This window comes from Parasteatoda tepidariorum, chromosome 5 (genome assembly GCF_982258835.1).
Source record: "Parasteatoda tepidariorum strain Cologne lab strain chromosome 5, Ptep-v5.0, whole genome shotgun sequence".
NCBI classification, from domain to species: Eukaryota; Metazoa; Arthropoda; class Arachnida; order Araneae; family Theridiidae; genus Parasteatoda; species Parasteatoda tepidariorum.
The window spans coordinates 1,968,756-1,986,433 of record NC_141759.1 but is presented as its reverse complement, the minus strand read 5'-3'; the positions used below and the strand labels follow the sequence as shown (position 1 = coordinate 1,986,433).

The 17,678-nt window shown below is 27.8% G+C and overlaps 1 protein-coding gene across 3 annotated transcripts in view; it reads right to left on the bottom strand.

Annotated features, from left to right (window-relative positions):
* Window positions 1-616: 616 nt before the first annotated feature.
* Window positions 617-17,678, bottom strand: part of NAT1 (N-acetyltransferase 1) — a 52,784-nt gene continuing 35,722 nt past the window's right edge. For all 3 annotated transcript variants that reach the window (XM_043044757.3, XM_087163113.1, XM_071184966.2), the window contains exons 18-21: window positions 14,118-14,229; window positions 10,803-10,899; window positions 10,065-10,186; window positions 617-2,210 (exon numbers count right to left, since the gene is read on the bottom strand). In XM_043044757.3, coding sequence (XP_042900691.1) covers window positions 2,148-2,210; window positions 10,065-10,186; window positions 10,803-10,899; window positions 14,118-14,229 — 394 coding nt within the window. In that variant the 3' untranslated portion in view covers window positions 617-2,147. The remainder of the gene's footprint in view (window positions 2,211-10,064; window positions 10,187-10,802; window positions 10,900-14,117; window positions 14,230-17,678) is intronic.

Below are 17,678 nucleotides of genomic sequence, written 5' to 3'. Positions count from 1 at the left end.
GTTGCATGGAAGCAGGGTTTAAAACACCCCAACCCGGGTGGGTTTTAGTGGGCTTTCTTAAGATATTACCTAGTTTAACACTTTTTAGATTTAATTCTAAAAAGAACAATTAATAAAAAGAAAACTTTTATACGAAAATAATTAAGTTATGAATTAAAATAAGTTTTAATTCTAGTACCATCTTTTCATGCTACTATTAATAAAACTCTTAAATTAATTATAACATTCATAAGTAATAGCTTCATTTTTCAGCTGTAAAGTAAGCCTTTAGCAAGCCAACTACAGAATTACTGTTTATTAAAGAACTTTCTTAATAGTTTTAAGAATTACTCTTTAAACTATGTATTTATAGTTTGTCTTGATTTGAAAATTTCAGAATCAATATATTTAAGATAAATATGAAATCCCTTAAATCTATTTCTCTTTTATTATTAATCCATTTTGACTATGTTTATAAAAATAAAAAAAAACATTTGACCCCGGGTTTTTAGTTGGGTCAAAAACCCAGCAGGGAAGTATAAAATATGTATTTTTTAATGGATACTAGAAGAGGTACGTTTTTGCGCAATTGTACGGTAGATGTTCCAAGGTTAAAAAAATAAACAGAGACCAAAACTACTTGAAAGGTAATTTTTTTATTGAAGTACAAATATGATTGCTTTTATTTTTTATCATCACTACAATTTAACAGTTTATCATAACTATAATCGAATTGTTTATTTCAATATAATCGTATGAAAAAATGCTTTAAATATTGGTTACATCTGTCAAAGGTCAAATTCAATAATAAAAACAATACTTTGATAGGCAACTCACTTAAGAAAGAAAAATCTGAAACAATTAAAATCCATTCCGAAAAGACGATTACACACACAAACGAGATGCGTTGGGAGGACGTTTTGATAAATAATGTTGCATAAAAACACACACAAATGCTAAATTAAATTCAGATTCACTTTCACAACGTTTTCCTCTTTAAAATAATCTGCCTGCAGAGAAGGACAAAATGCACACACAACTCCTTTTCTCGATTTCTCATAATTGATTTATAGTAATCAATAATTAAAATATATTAACATGATTGAATTATTTGATAAAAATTTAAAAACATGACAGCAATGAAAATTTTCTAAAAATCAAAGAAATTTTTTTTACCCTTTCTTTTTAGCTGTAGGGATACAAATTTAATTTTTACTTTTTTGTAAAAACATAAAAAACATAACTATAATTATTCAAAATTTTTACATAATTAGAGATAACTACCTTTGTCATCTTTTAAACATCATTTCAACTCAAGAGAGCATACCAACAAAACACAATGGCAACACACGGTATTATAACATTTCTGTGTAAAAATTCATTTAAAAGCAAGTTGGAGTGAATATGTTGACTTGATGAATTATATACTTAAAGAGCTTTTCTGCAAAAAATCATTCTGTTCTTAGATTTAAAGTATGTTTAGTAGGTATGCTCATTGAGTTAACACACAAACCACAATTGCTTGAACTTATAAATTAAAATGTACTTAAGTCAATAAGAGTTTAGACCAAAATAAGTCAAAAGATAGCCCTTATGTTAGTTACTATCAAATAAGTTTAAAGAGTTTTTTTTTTAACAAGAGCTACGACCAAAATAAGTTAACATATAATGCACAGAAGAAGGAGTTAAAATGACTCCAAGTATAAGAAAAACTCAGGATTGTATTAAATTTGAAGTTTTTTTTTCCTTTTTCGTTCGTTATTTCTAGAGTTATGTTTGTAGAGTCAAGCAGCAGGAGCAGCACAACACCTCTTCGTCATTAATCAGGTTAAATGCTGCCACCCAAAAGATCTTTATGAAAAAGTTTTTTTTAATTTTTTTTTAAAGATAAGATGGAACCAATGACACACATCTGGTGAGCATGAAAGAAACTCCCTCTTTAGAAAATAAAAGAAGAATGTTAAATATAGTTCCAGAGGAATAAAAGAAGAAAAAGAAGAGAAACTCATTTCCAAATGATTTAAAGAGATGATAAGGGAGGGGGGAATAGATATGCAAAAAGAGTTAATATTTCGCAAGTAGTGAGTGAGGTTGGGAAAAGGAAAGAAGTTTCCACATTTTCAGTGTTTGGCGAGAAATAGTGGATTTTGTGAGAAAATCCTCATTCATTAATTTTCACCGTCATCTGAATCTTCTTCTGCTTCTTCGAGCCAAGTCAGCCATTGGTTCACCTGAAATATAAATTGAAAATAGCATTCATCAAAAATTATTTTAAAAGCCATAAAAAATTCTTTTCATTGCAGTCAGAAACTAGTATTTGGGTTCATAGGGTTTTTTTCATTATGCAATTGCCGATGTAAAATAGGAAAAATCCAGGATATTTTACAATACAAATAAAAAAATTTACACTACCTATTAATCAACAAATAAAACAGTCTGGGAATAGGCATTTCATTAAAGCAAAGGTGTGTGTATATATATACACACATACACAGTAGAGAACCAATTAACCAGGATGCTCGGGACCATCGCTATCCCGGATGTCTGAATTTCCCGGTTTTCTGGATCGGCCAAGAGTGCCGTTAATGGATGTTTTATCAAACCCAAATTACAAGGAAAAAGTATAACACTCTTTAAAATAAGAAAAAAATAAAAAGATCTAAATTTAAAAGGATAAAAACATTTGTAAGTTTAGACAAGAAAAAGAAGTTTAAAAAATACAAAATTCATATATTTATTTTTTGATAATAATTAAAATCCCCAAATTAACTAATATAAAAGGGGAGGCGATAAAAGGAAAAGTTATTAATCTAAATAAAAATACTTGAAAATTATCGAACAGAAACAATATTTAAAAAAGGTACTACAGGGTTCCCACTCTTATAACAAAGCAAAAATTAAGCACTTTTAAGGTCCTTTTTTTTTAAACAATTAAGGACTTAGAATGATTGTCATTCATCAAATATATATATATATATACATACATATATATATATATATTACCTTGCGCACATCCATTTCGGGTCCATCCTTGGTAACTAACAAATCAATGCACAGCATAACAAATCACTTCAGCAATGCAGTAAGAATGGCACTTTAAATTCCTCTAGTTACACTCAATTTGCGCTTTTGTTTTCATATTTTGTAATCTGGCAATCTTATTGCAAAAATATTTTCAAATCATTCTTGAAAATTTTCTCGTTCATGTAAGTACATCTGATTTCGCTACTCGCTTTAGGGATTTTGTTTTATACTGTTTTTTCATTTTATTTTATTTTCTGTTTTTACGTGTTATTTTTACTTATTGTTTTCTATTTTATTTGTTGTAATTTTTGTAAAAAATTTTTTTGAGTGCTCCTCACACTACTGTTTTAATATATTTTGCTTTGGCTATATTGATACAATATCAGAAAGCACTCTTTTTTTTTCTTTTTTTTAAATCAGTCGTTTGTTATTTTTTTTCAATTATTATCCCCCCCTTTTCATGTGTCGATAATTTTCCTTTGTTTTATCTTCATTTTGAACTTTATATATATATATATATATATATATATATCAGGGATGAGATTCTTTCGCGGATTTCCGCTTTTTCTCAGATTTTTCCATTTTTCCCGCTAATTTCCGCTGAAATTTTTTTTTGCACTAGTTAAAATATTTTATGAGGAATTTAATTTTCCGCGGAGCGAAATTATTGAAGTCCTCATTCCTCCCTCTGAAGTTTTTCTAAAAATCATTTCCTTGGGATAAAACTGGTTGGCCTTTATACAGGGATGAGATATTTTTCGCTTTTTGTTTCTGGAATTTCAGCCTTTTTATCAAAAACTCAGATTCTCTAAAAGTTTCGTTTTTTTTTTAATTTTATTTATTTATAAATATCCCGTTTTTTTTGAAAAAAAAATTCAGTCGTTGAAGTCAAATTATTGTACTTATTTACGATTTTCAAAGAAAAACAGATAATTCAAACTACGTCCTAGCTGCTAATCCTTCCGCATGTTTACTTATATTAGCTATTTTCTCCGATTTCTCGCACAGAAAATAAGATTTTCCGTATTTTTTATCCGTCGGCGGGATAGCTCGTATTTTCGTAATTTAGACGTCGCTGCTTCTTGTATTCTGGAGAGAAAGCAAACAAAAAAAGCGAAAAAAAAATAGAGGTGGATTTGTGCTGAAAATATTTATTTGCTCATTCAATTAATCCTGTAAATTTTTATTTATTGTGTAAACAAAAAACAATTCAAACAAGTATTTTAGAAATCCCAAGTCCAGACTCTGCAAATATCTCCATTTTATTCACGCGATTTTAATATCAATCATCGATTTTCGTATTTACCTGATTTAAAAGTTGAACGTTGCGATTCTTATTCAGGCCATTTAAATATTGTACATTGCGATTCTTATTTACGAGATTTATAAAATTAATATCGCGATTTGTATTTACGATCTTTTAAAACCCTATGTAGCTACGCGAGCTTAAAATTCAATGTCGTGATTCCTTTTTGCGGTTGTAATATCGCGCAATTTTAAAATTATGCATCTTGATCTAAAAATTACGGATCATGATTTGTATTTTCGCATTTTTTAAGTTCGATGTGGAGTTTCATATTCACGTGATTTAAAAGCCTCATATCGGGATTTATAATCACATGGATTACAAGATTAAACAAAAATTTGACAAAAAAAAGTGCGATTTATATATATATATATATATTTGGATTTCCTCTTTTTTACTCTCTGACTACTCTCATCCCTGATATATATATATATATATATATATATATATATATATATATATATATATATATATATATATATGCACACACTACCAGTGACAGTGCAAATTATTTACATTTCCTTTTTAAAAAAAAATCGATAAATAAAAAATATAAAAAAAACAATTTTATCATAATGTAAGCACTGATATAGATGCATTCATTAATAGGGCTCGCCAAAGTACCAGGCAATTTTTGCAAACCAGGGTTGGTTTTTTTAAAAAACATTTTCAGATCGTAAAAGGTTAACATCATCTATGAAACTAATCCATATTCAATTTTTAACGATTTCATTGAAATTGAATTGTAAAATTATGTCCAGAAATTAAGATTTGCAATTTTTTTCATGTATATTAAAGAAAAGAGTAAATAAAAAAATTTAGCAAAAACATTGAAAAATTCATTACAAGTTTTTATATTTCACTACTAGACCTGCATCACATATTCATTTGTGGGCCAATCTTGCTAAATGTTCAGTTACGCTAAAAAAAAATTATTTCTTTTCTATTAATAAAATGTTTTATTTATAAAGTAATATCTTAAAATAATTAATACTAAAAAGTTGAAGTAGAGTTAGGCTTAAGAATAGTTTTCTTAACTGTAAAATTAAGTCCTATTTTGAGTAAAAAAAGGCGATACTAATATCTAAGCACCTTAAATCATTCCACATTTTTTTCATAAGGCTTAACTCAATATATTTTTTAAATTCACTGCAATAAATATTTTTATAAAAATTTATATAGAATAAAAATACAATTACATTCGAAAAGATTTATAATTTTCAAACCAATTTGTTTTTTATTAGTTATCTTTTATTAGTTCTTATTATTAGGTTTTTATCAGTTAGTAAACATGTAAACAAAAGGGTCTAAAACGATTTTTCAAAGATATCAACATATTCCTATGGCCAGAAAGTTGATAAGGTTCCTTAATTAATAAATACTGATAAATTATTTATATTTTAATCATTTATAGATATTTACTAGCAATATTTCTTTATCATCCTCTACCATTCCTAATATACTCTTTACTATTATTTTGATTTGAAAATTTTTTCTTATCACAAATTAACAGTTGATAACTGAAAGTGGTATTCTTTTATTATAAAATAGTCCTGTAATATCACCTTATCAGGTAACATTTTGTAAAAAAATATTGAAATATTTTATGAAAAACATATTTAAAACGGTATGTAACTCATCAATTTTGAAATTATAACTATATAACAAATGTGCTATATTTACTTTTATAATGAGCTTTATACAAAATTATTACTAGCCAAGCCTGCTATTAGGAATTAACTTTACATGATGCTACTAAACAATCTGGTGAAAAACATGAAAATTTTTGAAAGAACTAAAAATTGAATAAAAATTTAAAAAAAAAAAAAAAAAAAAAAAAACAGTATATTAAGTTACAATGTTTAATGAAAAAAAATTTATTAATATCTAAGGATCTTTTAATTGAGTAGATTTAAATATTACGTGACAATCTGCTTATCCTTAAGAAACAAAAATAATAGTGTAACAATCTAAAAATTTACATTTACATTGCAACTAAACAAATTATAAATAGTAGTTAAATATTTAACTTTCTTGTTAGAAGCAAATCATGCATTCTTATTTAGTACTCAGAAAAAGTATTTTTGAAAAAATTTGAGGTTTTCATCAAAAACCCAGGTTTTTGATGAAAAACAAAGGTGGGGTGGGATTTTTCAAACCCTGTTTATTACAGATCTGTTTAATTTTTAGTACAATCAGGAATTTTACAAAAATTTCACTGCTTTCAATAAATTTAGTTACTTATTACACATTGAAATATTATACAAATTAATTAAATTCTTCAAGAACTCAGGAAATAGTTTTCGCTATGGATTCTAGTTCAAAAAATATTTCTGATACTTCTTTTCTTAAGGTTTTACTTAATTCCTATAAGCAGATGACTAGCAGAACTGAATTTCTTGAATTCTGTCAATTTTGAAGGTTAGTGTGGGTCTTCTACAGTAGGGAACCGATTATCCGGAACGATCGGGACCATCGCTATTCCGGATTACTGATTTTTCCGGTTTTCTGAATCGCTACAAAAAGCTGTTTTTTTTATTGTTAAAAGCAACTAAAAAAAAAAATTATATTTGGAAATAGTCTTAAAAAGAAGAAAAAAATATGAAGTAATACACTAATGATTATTTCCAAAATGGTAAATATTAAGGTAAACATCTTTCAAAAAAGAAAAATCCTAAAATTTTACGAGGAAAAAAAAGTGTTTTTTAAAAATGGCGGGAAAATTTACCAATCTCGTTCCGGTTTTCTGATTTCCTGATAACAGGTTCTGTACTGTACTTAGGTACCTTAAAACTGCCCCCCCCCCTCTGAAAAAGCATAACGGAAGAACCAATATATTAATAAAAGGACATGCTTCCTTCCCATCAAACACATTAATTTTTGTCTCTCTAAAATGATGCATGGCCCTATCCTGGGTGATAAAAGAACGGTATTTTGTTTTAAAAAAATTGAACTGAAAAATTGTTCCGATAGTGATGCTGAAAAATTAAGGACTTTTAAAAACCTTGTGCCAAAATTAAGTACTTTTAAGGGCCCTTATATTCCAAAATAAAAATTAAGCAGTTTTTTAGGACTTTTAAGGACTGTGGGAACCCTACACTAACATAAATATTAAAACCTGGAACAAGGCAGGATATTATAAGATCAAGGGAATTAAAAAAAAAAAAAACTCAATGATAAAATTTATGAATAAAAAGAACTTACTAATTACGAAACTTATCTTTAAAAAAAATCAAAATTAAAAAAAGAAGCTTAAACTAATAAACAATCTTATCCTTTTATCTCATTTTTTTTATAAAAGACTATTTTTAACAAAAGCAGATGTGATTCGACATCAAGAAAAACTTGCTAATGATACCGCATTTCTAGAAAATCAGAACATATTTACACAAAAAATATATTGTTTTGTTAATCGATGCCAAATAGATGAATATAACTAGTGATTAAAAAAACGTTTTGTTCGTAATAAATAATGCATTATCCGAAATAAAACAATTCCTCACAATAAATAAAGGATAACGAAAACTGACTAACTAAAGTGGATTTAAAATAAATCTCACATGTCAATACTCTTAGCCAGAAGTTTCAAGTTCCTTAATTGGAACATTCATTAATATGCTTGTGCAATACCTTTTCCCCACCCCTTCTTAAATCAAAGAGAAAACGAAATCAGCATTTCCACTCCTTTAAGCTTGATTGACGGCAGCTTATCCGAAAAACAACCAACAGACAGGAGAAAATAAAACTTCCCTGCCCTCTCTCGATCTATGATCATCAAGGTCAGGAGAAGAATTGAAGTTTCTCTGGGCAAAAGAGGAGAATTCCCCCCTTTCCCTCTACTCAACTTCAAGGATAAGTCAAATTTCCGTTTTTTTTTTTTTTATAATACTTCAAAATAGTGGGAAAACCAAGCAAAATTCTTTCCGGTTTTCTGGATACCGGATAAATGTTTCTCTACTGTACATATTATTTTATTTTATAACCACTTCTGAACAGTCGACCCAATTTGTTGGGTTTACGACTACTTATGTTCAACTCCGTAGCCTAGTCATTTTGAACCCATTCCAGACTTCATGAAAGACTTTCTGATGGAACTAACCCACATTTGTGATACATGCAGAGAAAGACAGTAGAACCTCCCACAGTTAGCCTGACGGCAAGGGGAATCTAACCCGTGATCCGTCCTACCACTGAGGGTATTTCACACCAGCACTGCAGTCGGTGCAAACTGGATGCGACCAGCCATCACGGGGATTCAAACCAGTCACACCTCATTGTAAGGCGAACGCTCTATTCCTTGAGCCATCCCGGATCTCCAATTATTTTTTATGAAAATTGAATAAAAATAATTTTGTAGTTATTCTAATAAAATATTTGAAATTCTGGTTTTGTGAGTGTTTCAATTCCATCTGATACAAATCTTCATTGTAAAGAATGCTATATAACTATCAAGAAGTAGTTCTTGCTTGTTAACTTCTCCTCGAAAGAAAGGTAATAAAGAAATATTCCTTTCTTTAAAGAAATCTTTTTTCGGATAAGTAGCAGCCCTGATATCGTAAACTTGTTGCTCATCCATTAAAGTGGGTTATGAAATGCAAACTTCCTAATATTAAAAAAGTGTATTTTATCCCTCCTTTTGCAATTAAATTCGCCCTTGTCATATTTTACTAGAGTATACTATATTTAATTTGTTGTCTGCCCTTTTTAAATATAGTTTTGTATATGTCTACTATTTCAAAAAGTGTCCTGATTATTTCTTCGTCTATTACGAAGCCCATTAATACATTTCTAATCAGTTTTAAAATGCTCAGTGCTGAAAATAATATAATAGTGCGCTTGATTTTATATACTGCATACAGTGAGCCCCATTTCTCGCAGCTAAGATGTAAACTGAACTTACTGTTTATGCAAAAAGTATCTAAAACAATATTCTTTTTTTTTTTTTTAAACTATTAGCAGTCATTGTATTGAGTAACAATTATACTACCCATTTATCAAGATGTAAAAACGTTTTGAGTTAGCTGATTTGTCCCTAATTTAGAAGTTTCCTTTTGTTTACTGAAACAGAGGTTACGATGTAGTGAGGCACATTTAATTTGAAACAAACTTTTCAAGTGTTCATTTAACTCTTAAAAACATTGTCTTTTCATTTCTTTTTTTTTTTTTTTTTTTTTTTTTTTTTTTAACAATTTACCAAATCCTTTTTCTTATTTTTTTAAAAATATTGCAAAACTGGAAGAAAAAAAATCTTACAATTTATTTTCAATTTTTTAAAGTTATTTAATGCTAAAACCTTTAATAGTTCTCCTGAAAAAAAAAAAAAAAAAACATTTGTCAATAAAATCCCGTTTAAATAAAATTAATAAATTTTTTTGAATCGTACTAAAATCATTTTAAAAAAGTTATGTGGAGTTTTAATCTTTTTTAAAATTATTAAGTTGAATTATTGGAAACAACAATCATCCGAATTTTCCTTCGTGGAGGACTTTTTTGTTGGAACTAACCCGCATTCACGTTACATGGAGAGGAAAACATCCCACAGATCAACACACAAACACCACGAACACCCTCCACCTTGATGGCAAGGGGACTCTAACCCATGATCCGTCTAGCACTGAGGATATTTTGCATCAGCACTGTGGTGGGTGCAAGCCGAATGCGGAATTCGTATCGACCAGTCGTCGCTGGGATTCAAACCTGAATCACCTCTTTGGAAGGCGATTCATAAAAGTGTTCAGAATGAAGGGGAACTCACTTGAAAGAGAGCTTTTCCTTTTCCAGGGTATTCATCGTTGACATCCTCCTTCCACTTCAGGAAGGCCTCTTCCTCTATCACCTCTTGGTCATAAAACATCATGAACCACCTTAGCAGCATACCTGCAACATCGATAAAACAGTTTTATTCACGATGAACTTACTTGAAAATAGATACTTGGCACGCCACGATCAATTTTCATTTAAGCAATACATCATATACAGAAAATAAGAGAAGAATTATATATGTTCGTATATATAAATATTTAAAATATTAAGTGGATTCATTCAACAAAGGAAAAGTTTTTTATCAACATTTTTACTAGAATTTTAAAAATCACAGATTTAAGCAGAATCTAAATTTTTCTCTTAAGATGACGGTATACTGAGGGAAATTTTTTTTAAAAATGGAAACAAAAGTTCAGCTGTAAACCTAGAGAAAATGATGGAACTTCAAAAGTTGAAAAAATGTTTTCTAAATATCAACATACAAAATAAAAAAAACAAAAATTATTGGAACTTTCTCATAGCATAATCTTAAGTGATCCCTTCACAATTTGTTTGCATTTAGAAAAATTTTTTTTTCTTCAGCATTTGAAACTCATTCTTTTCTTAACTTTAATTTACTTACATAGACAAAAAGGGTGTCGTCTCCTGTGGTATAGCATACTCTTAAAAAATAAAAACACTGAGATGAACTAAAAAAGCAGAAATATGGAGGGACAAATAATGGAAATACCTTTAGGAAATCCATGGTTGTAGCAATGAACTTGAAGGGCATACAACGTAACCAGTTGCAGTCCTGGCTGCTCATGTAAAAATGCTTGGAACACAGGCTATATAAGAGTAAAAGGAATGTTACATGATATACTATTAAATATAATCTAACTGCAAAAGCTTATTTAACTTGTATAAACTAATAAACAAAGTATTATTCTGCAGAAAAATGCGACATATAAATAATTGCGGCAGAATATCTTACGCCTGAATGCTTATAGAAATTAAACAAAACTTCAGCATTTGCACTTGCATCATTTCTAACTCTAATAATTCAGTACACGTAATACATTCTGTTCACTGAAAAATAATTTTTAAGTCAAATAATATTTTGAATTAAAGGTTTTCATTGACAAAAACGACCTATGCTAACAGGTTGGCTACACCCAAGACAAAATTTACATCCCCGAGATTTTCAGTAAAATATTAATTACCTAAGTTTTGGAATTCACATAATCTAAAGTATAATTTTAAAATTTACATACACATTTATTAAATGCAGAAAAAATTAAATAAAAATTGTTAGTTCGTTTTCATTATTTCATGCCTACAATTTTCTCAAAACATTTCTTCTAATTTCCATTAAAAATTTTCTTGATTTTATCATAGGCTTTAGAAATATAGAAATTGGTTCACAAAAAGGTTTACAGACTGCTGAAAGAAGAAATTATCAAGAATTTTTTCTCAATTTATTTTTTTTTAAAAATCTTTTTGCACAAAGATAATTCTTGAGTTATTTTTATGGAAATATACATTGAAAATATTACAAATTCCTGCTTTTTTGCAATTTGCGGGTCGTCATCGCATAAGAAAAAAAAAAGATTTTAAAAACTATGAGATTCTGAAATAGCTAATAAAAGATGAATGATAAACCAAATGTAATTGCAACACAATCGAACGCACTAATCGGAGGCGTTTTGAGATTCATGTGTTATTATGAATAATAACGTAATAAAAATATAGAGATTTTAAAAAATATGCAAAAATTAGTAGCGATAACTGCCAAATAATTGAAGGGGGAAAAAATGATAGAACTATCGCGTCAAATAGTAAAGACCCAAGTACGTGAGTTGAATTTTCGTATCATAATAATACTGTAATTTAAAAAAAATCATGTTAAAAAGTTATCAGCATTAAAAAGGAAAGAAAAAAAAAAGCCGTATCAAAATGCATCATGGATTTAGAGCAAATCGACTGTGTTAAAAAGTTATTTGAATTTTTCATTTCCTGATGATATTGAATGAAATTATACAAATAAAAAAAAAAACATGGATCTCAGTAGCAATTATTGTGAAAAACTTGATCCAAAAAAAAAGGGGGGGGGGGGACCGCCAGATAAAAAGTGACTATTAAACGCACAAACCGCTTGACGCAATAATAATGCATAAACAATGTAAGGAAAAGAAAGAAAGATACAATTAAAAGATTAAAGAAAGATACAATTTGTAGCAACAATAGCGAAAAAATTATTGGAAAACCGTGTGGATTTAAGATGATATTCATACAAATCAAGAGCATCAAAAAGTGATTATTCAAATTTCGTGTGTTGTAATAACATTAGAATTTTAAAAACTATGAGAAAATCAATTGCATTATCTGTAAATGAAGGGAAAAAAAAAAGAGATCAAAACGTGGATTTAAGATGGTGTTGAGCTCGATAAAAAGTGATTACTGAAATGCACAATTCAAAATTTCTATGTCATATTAACACTTGAAAAATTAATTCAATCTAATTGCAGGCAAATAAAAAAGGAAGCAAATATATCACATAAATTCCTTCGCTACAACTTGAAATTGGCACAAAAAAATTTATTTTTTAGTGAGCAATTTTTCAAATGCTTGTTATTTTGGAAATATCTTTCTAGGTTATCAATTCTATACTTTTGTATTTGCCTCATTGTCAATTCATTAGTTTCAGCCGCAGTTAGATTTTTTAGGGTTATCAAAGATGCAATTTTCTCTCTGCATAAAAAGACTTTATTCTGTATGAGAACTTGGGAAGAAAGAAAAGGTGGTGCTCAGGGCAGAATATATGTCTCGCTTGTGGAACTTCGAGAAAATTTTGCCGAAATATAAATTACTGATTTGCTGCAATCTGTGAATCAACGGTTTCTAGATTCGTGGAATTCTGCAAATCGGCAGAAGATTCCCATGCCAGGTTTATTATCCTAATATTATTATATCACCAATAAAGAAAAACAACAGAAAATGCAGCTTTTTTAAAATTTTAAATGAACAATTCATTGCACAGAAATGAGAAAGAATAGAATGAATCATTTGCAACAAAATTATGTGCGAATATGGTGATGCCGTGCTCAATGGAATGAATGGAACTAAAAAACTTCAGAAAGGGGGTAAATTTTTTCAAGAATTTGAGGTTTTCTTTGTTTCTGAAGTAATTAGTGACCCTGGGAAATCAAATAACTGAGTGAGAAAAACAGATCAATCGATAAACAAATTGAGAATTAATACTATTTCTTGAGAATCTGTTGTTCAAGTGTTCAAGTTTGGCCCAAACTTTTTTGAAATAATTTTTTACAAATAATACTACAAAAATTTCCCTTTATTTGTTTTACTCTACAGATTAAAATTTGCACAGTAGAATCGTCTTTCCCGTGAAAAATACAACTGAAATTGTTTGCACAGGTTAATGGTTTTGACACACTATTAAAAAAAATAATAAGGACCTTTAAGCACAACAAAAATCTTAACTGAGGCAGTTACGTTCATTTCTTATCTGGAATTGTTATACATATATTTTTTATATCAGGGCTCGAAAAACATTTTTTAACTAAAGGATTTGAAATAAACTCTACTTTTTCTTGTTTCTATCTTTACTTTAACAATCACATAATTAAGAAATTATTACTTTCTTTTGAAGACAATAACTAGCGTTGAAAAATAAATAAAAAAGAAAATACATGGATGTATGAAATAGAAAAATTTCATAATTAAAAAATAAAATATTTACTCAGATAGAGAAACAAATATATTGCTCTGATTTAACTGTTTGAAAGTCACAAATCAGAATTTAAGACACATTTATCTCATTCACAACTTGTGTTACCAGCCAACATTTTAATAAAAAACTAATCATTAAAAATGGTAAAAAGAATATCAATTTTGGAACAAAGAATTTAACAACATAAAAAATATTTTAGAACAAACATCGATTATTAAATCTGTCTTGAGAATGAAGCTCACAGGGAAAATAAAATCATTAAGCACAACAGAAACACTGTGAATTACTTTTTGAATGAATACATAACTGGATTACCTTGAATTTATCTAACATTTCTTTTTCTTTGTCAAGTATGTTTTTATCTGGTACACTTGAATGATCTAATCCATCCGCAAGAGTAGTTTCTTGAGTAATATACTTGATCATGCTACAAGTAAAACAAAATAGGAATCATTTGCATAAAAACAATCTGTTTTATATTGCCGCAACAGTTTATGAAGAGAAGTTGCAGTTAGAAACAGTGCAGTTTTTCACCTTACCAAACTTTAGAGCAAAAGGGGGAAGAAAAAACTGCAATTTTGTCAGGAAAAAAGTATGTAGGAAACATAACATTGAGTGTGGTCCATTATGACTTTCAGAAAATTTTAATAATTGAGAAATTGATATATACCTTTTTTAATCAAATTTCATGAAATTTTAATACTTATATAGTATTGTACAAATAAATAAAATTTATCAAAGTTAGTATTTTAAGAAACATTAGATTTGAACACACAAATTTGGACAATTCACATAAATTTGGACAATTCTTTAGAAATAAAAATATTTTCAGAAAAAAAAGGAAATACATTTTTTAGTCTTTTAATTACCTGTGGAAATATTGAATATGAATATTACAAATGAATTGCATGAATAAGAATCACGATGCATGAATAATATTTAAATCATGTGAATAAGAATTGTGATATCAGATTTTAAACCTACATAAATATAAATCACATTTTATTTTTAAATTATGTAAATACAAATCATGATGCATAATTTTTAAACCTCGTGATTAAGAATCACGTTTGATTTTAAAATTGTAGGAATATGAACCACGATGTGGGACTTATATACATATAGTAGTTTAAGCTGTATTTTTAATGATAAAATTAAACATTCAGCAAATCGATTAAAACCTGTTAAAATCTTTCAAAATATAAGTATAATAAAGAATAAAGAGTTGGCAAGTATGCTTTCCATACTACAAATTTAACCATACAAAAATTTAGAAATTACTTAAAAAAATGTTGTTTTTTTTTCCTAGATAAGTCCTATTAAGAAATTTTAATATAAGTTATTATATTCTTGTGTTGTTATTTCATATTGAATACTCAATTGGAATAATTTCTAACTAAGAATCAATTTGAAGATTTAATAACCTATCAGAAATTGCAATTTAAAATGTTTAAGTAAGAAGCAATTTCACAACAGCCATTAAGCAGGGCCGTTGTAAGGGGTGGGCGAACTCGATTTAGAGTTTTCTGATAATGAGTTCAGGGTTATTATAATTTACATTTTCAAATGTGAATTTTATTTCAGTTAATGTTCCTTTACATTCAGGAGTGTAATTTTTAAAATAACATGGTACTTTTTGTCATGGAAAGTAATTGCATTAAAAAATTCAACTACTGCCGATTTGTGAGTGCGGCGGGCAATCCTTAAGGACTGCTGCAGAAAATGTCAAGAAAAATAAAATAAAAAAGTTTTGGCATAATTTAAAAAAAAAAAATATTTGATTTCAATCACAAATTTTTTTTTAAATCATAGATTCTCATTACGAAGGCTGATAATAAACCACTGATATCAAATCTCATTGACATTGTTTTATTCATAGCATCAAGAAATAAGTTAATAAACAAAATATTATCTCTTTTTTTAAGAGCTTAAATGTAGATAAGAATGTAACTTTTAAATTATAATTTTTCAATCATTATTCATTTCATATCTTCATATTTCAATGGGCTCATTATAGTATGTAAAATAATTTGCTGCTTTATCTCTTTCGCTAAACACAAACACTTATATTTATATATATATTTAAGATAAAAATATTTCATTAATAATAATAAAAAAAAAAGATTAACATTTCCTTATCTTAACAAGTAGGCCAATCTGACCAAGATTGATGCAAGATTTTTTTTTTTTCTCTATCTGCTTCATGCAACCGCTCTTCTTAATTCAGCAATTGCGTCATTGCTATTGACTTTCTTGCATGATGGAATCAGGGATGAGAGTTTTTCTGTCTTTTTCAATTTAATAAGAAAAGAATATTTGCTTTTACATTTTTTCCTACACCTACAAATGCAATTCAAAATTACATGCACACAATTCAAAATCACATACGTGTTCACACAATTTAAAATTGTTGGTAAATTCAAACCAAGTCTGAACAAATAGATGGGAGTGTTTTGCCGTGTCATTTCCTGTTGTGGAATGGGTGTTTTTGCAGTTAATTATGTTCTGCTCTAGATTGAGTTTTGTTAAGTATAGTTTTCTCTCTTTGTATTTAAAGTTTTATCTTCTTTTAAATAAACATTGTTGTAAAGCTTTCTGTGAAGTGAATTCTTTGGTTGAATAGATATCAGAAACTCAATAAGTAGTTTGTTTCTTTTTTTTTTAAAAAAAAAAGAAGAAAAATCAGACATCACAATTTGCATTTACGCAGGGGGTAGAAGCAAAGTTTTTTAAAATTTTAGGGTAATTTTAGGAACTTTTTTCAAAAAAGTTTAGGTAAATTTTAGGGGTAATATAAGATTTTGCTAGGATAAAAACAGATCACACGGTAGTTTATTACATAACAGAAGATTATTATAATTCATCCATACATATCATAAATAATTGGAAGCCATAAAATAAAGCTCTGAAATTTATTAAGTCAAGAATGAAATCTCTAAAGCGTAAAAATGAAATTTCAACTTAACATATTACCAATCAAAAATTAAGTGCATAATTCAGGAACAGGCAAAAGTGAGAATAAATCTAGAGAAAAAATAAATTAACACCAACTTGGAAAAATTAAATATACTCTATTAAATCCAAAACAATTCGTAAATTAAAATGCAACGCCAAATAAAAAATTAAGGAATATTTGACTAAAACTTTATGAACTTAAAATTATTATAAGCGATATACATATTAAAAAAATTCACAATTTCATTTCTTTCCCATCCTTATCAGATTAAGTATACAGAAAATGATTTAATCATTTATGAAGCAAAAATATACCATATAAAAACTGTATCAACTTAAATATTAACAAAAATAATACTGTCTTAAATTGTATATACTTTGAACAATTTAAATTCTCATATCTCTGATACTTATATGTACTATTAAAGCACACAGAAAAGTTTCCAAAATTTAATATCAGATAAAATTAATGGAAATCATGACAAAAATATTGCTAACTAAAGTTACATATATTGTAAACAATTCCCTTTCTCATCCTCTGCGATGTTTATATAAACAATAAAAGTATTAAAAAAAAAAATTTAGTTCGAAAAATCAGAACAAATAATCTGCATACCTATAATTAAAATTATTACCATAAATTAAAATTCTATTTTGATTCTATAGTAATTTTTAAAAAAAAGGACATTCCTCTCTGAAATAGAATACTTTTTTATTTGATTTTTATTTAATTTTTACCTTCTTAATCAAAACTTTATTATTACCCTTTACCTTACCTTATTAAGAAAAACTATTGTGTGATATTATTAGATTTCAAATCAGCAATTTATATTAGAAGTTAGGGAAAAACAAATTAATTATGATCATTTTGCTAATATATTCTTGATATGATTTGTGAGATTCTTTTACTGCCCTCAATAG